This window comes from Oryzias melastigma, linkage group LG22 (assembly GCF_002922805.2).
Source record: "Oryzias melastigma strain HK-1 linkage group LG22, ASM292280v2, whole genome shotgun sequence".
NCBI classification, from domain to species: Eukaryota; Metazoa; Chordata; class Actinopteri; order Beloniformes; family Adrianichthyidae; genus Oryzias; species Oryzias melastigma.
The window spans coordinates 13,728,698-13,730,785 of record NC_050533.1 but is presented as its reverse complement, the minus strand read 5'-3'; the positions used below and the strand labels follow the sequence as shown (position 1 = coordinate 13,730,785).

Below are 2,088 nucleotides of genomic sequence, written 5' to 3'. Positions count from 1 at the left end.
ACATTCTACACAAAGACTATGAGGAAAGTACCTGCTGTGTTACCTAGAGTCAGGAAAGCAGATCAGAAGGCTTGGTTTTAGAACAAAGAATTTCAGAAGTGTGTGTTTGGAGGAAAAGGTCAGATCAGAAAAAGTCGGACACTGACAGGGACAGATTGATGGAGGCAGATGATTTGCTATAATGAATCCAGAAGGGAGAATCCAAGAGTCTTAACAGATAGCATGGCCTTTTGCACTCGTACTAAGATGTAAGCACTTTTAGGTTCTTAGACTATTATTCAAATGAGATACAATAAATAAAGCCATTTGTTTATCAGAATTAGAATAGGAAATTTCTTTTGGATCCAAATAGTTTTTGTTTTCCTGCAAATAAATAATAAAATTTGTCCTGACTTATTTTTTTCCACATAAACAACAATTATTCCCAATCATTTTTATATTGGCGTAGTTCAAATATTTTTTTATAGTGAGAAACGTTTTTAAAACCTTTAAAAAGTTATAGCAGCTTTTTATGTGCAAATTGCTGTTTTTTTTTATTCTAATTTGTTTCTTACTAGATTGTTGGCAATGTTCTGTAAACATGTCATGTCTCTCTTCTACCTCTAGGGCTCAGTATAACACTGATGTTCTGCTGAGAAGATGCTGAATCCCTTCAAAGTGACAATGGCAAAGACAGAGCTGTTGAGTCTGATTTTCTCTGCTGCTGTTCCCCCACAGTTCTTGCCCCCAAAGCCAATGCTCTGGTGCAAAGCCTGCGCAAGCTGCCCATCCTCCACGACGAGCTGTACGCCCAGCAAACCTCCCTGTATGAGTACTATGGATCTGAGAACAGCCTGGTTTTACCGTGAGTTCAACCTGACAAGACGATAGAAGTCACTTGAGCTGCAATTATTAAAAAAATACATTGAATACATGTATATTTGAGTATAAAACAAATACATTCTTACTTATAGATCATCATATTTAGATGATCAACTGAGTTTTGAATATAGGTAGTAGTTTGAGTGAGAAATTGCTGTGTTGTGAATGTTTCTTTTGAATTTGGTTTACTGCATGCATGTCGTTTTCCTTTACTCATTATACCTAAAAACATTTTCATTTAATTCATTGCTTAAAGTCATTAAGTGTACTTTTTAAATCTTGATGCTTTAAACAAAAGTAAACCATACAGCTTTTGTTGCTTTAACAGGAACTCTCTGCCTCATCCTGACCTGTTGCATCACAGGTGCTGTAAAACCGGAGGCCTGGCATGCGCCCGGATGGAGCTAGAGTAGTTTAATGTGTGCTTGCTGTCTTTGTTAAAGGAAAAAGAAAAAAAAAAACTTGGGTGTGTCAGTCTGACGGAGAAATGCATGCCGACGTGGCCCTCGGCAGTTAGATGATATTACTCAAAGTATTCTTTATTTTTTGTTTGTGATCCAAACCAGCCGGATTGTTTAATGTGGAAAGAAATTGATTCCTTATTGACAAAAAGCCAGAGCTGTCCAGCACAAAAACGGAACTTCCCTTTAATCATTTTTTTGTCGACTAACGAACCAAAAATATATTAAAATCTCTTTAATATTTATTAAAATTTAAGGTTATTTAACAAAAACTGTTGCTTTAACAGGAAAATACATTTCTATACTAAATATTTTATTGCTTTATTTAAAAATAAATGCATATAAATCTAAAAATCACTTCTTATCATTCTTAGACATCGAGGCATCTTCGCAGAGGTATGCAAATGTGTGGCTTTGCACCACCTTGGGCTGCACAGATGAATAATTGGTCATTTGAATGGCATATTCCCTCTTCAAGCTGATCACCGGCATATGTTCTCGGGTTAAGGCTAATTAGACGGGTGTCTGTAGGACCCCCCGGTCGGATGGACCGGGGCTCGGCCGCTCTTCCCCCTGCTGTTCCATTCAGCTCCCATCTCCATGCTACAAGGCCTCCGCATGGTAATGTAGTGAGGGGGTGTCCCACCCTGTTTCTATAAGGGACAGATTACAAAGAAAATCTCTTCGTGGCCGTTGAGCCGGTCACGCCGCCTCACGCGGAGTGCTGCAGGTGGAGTCTCATTCCACAAAAAAAAAAAAAAAAAAA

General features: G+C 38.2%; 1 protein-coding gene across 3 annotated transcripts in view; it reads left to right on the top strand.

Annotated features, from left to right (window-relative positions):
- Nucleotides 1–2,088, top strand: part of aspg (asparaginase homolog (S. cerevisiae)) — a 15,425-nt gene that overhangs the window by 1,897 nt on the left and 11,440 nt on the right. For 2 of the 3 annotated variants that reach the window (XM_036209934.1, XM_036209935.1), the window contains exons 2-3: nt 718–844; nt 1,190–1,225. In XM_036209934.1, the coding sequence (XP_036065827.1) occupies nt 718–844; nt 1,190–1,225 (163 nt within the window). The remainder of the gene's footprint in view (nt 1–717; nt 845–1,189; nt 1,226–2,088) is intronic. The other variant, XM_024269047.2, reaches the window with a different exon arrangement.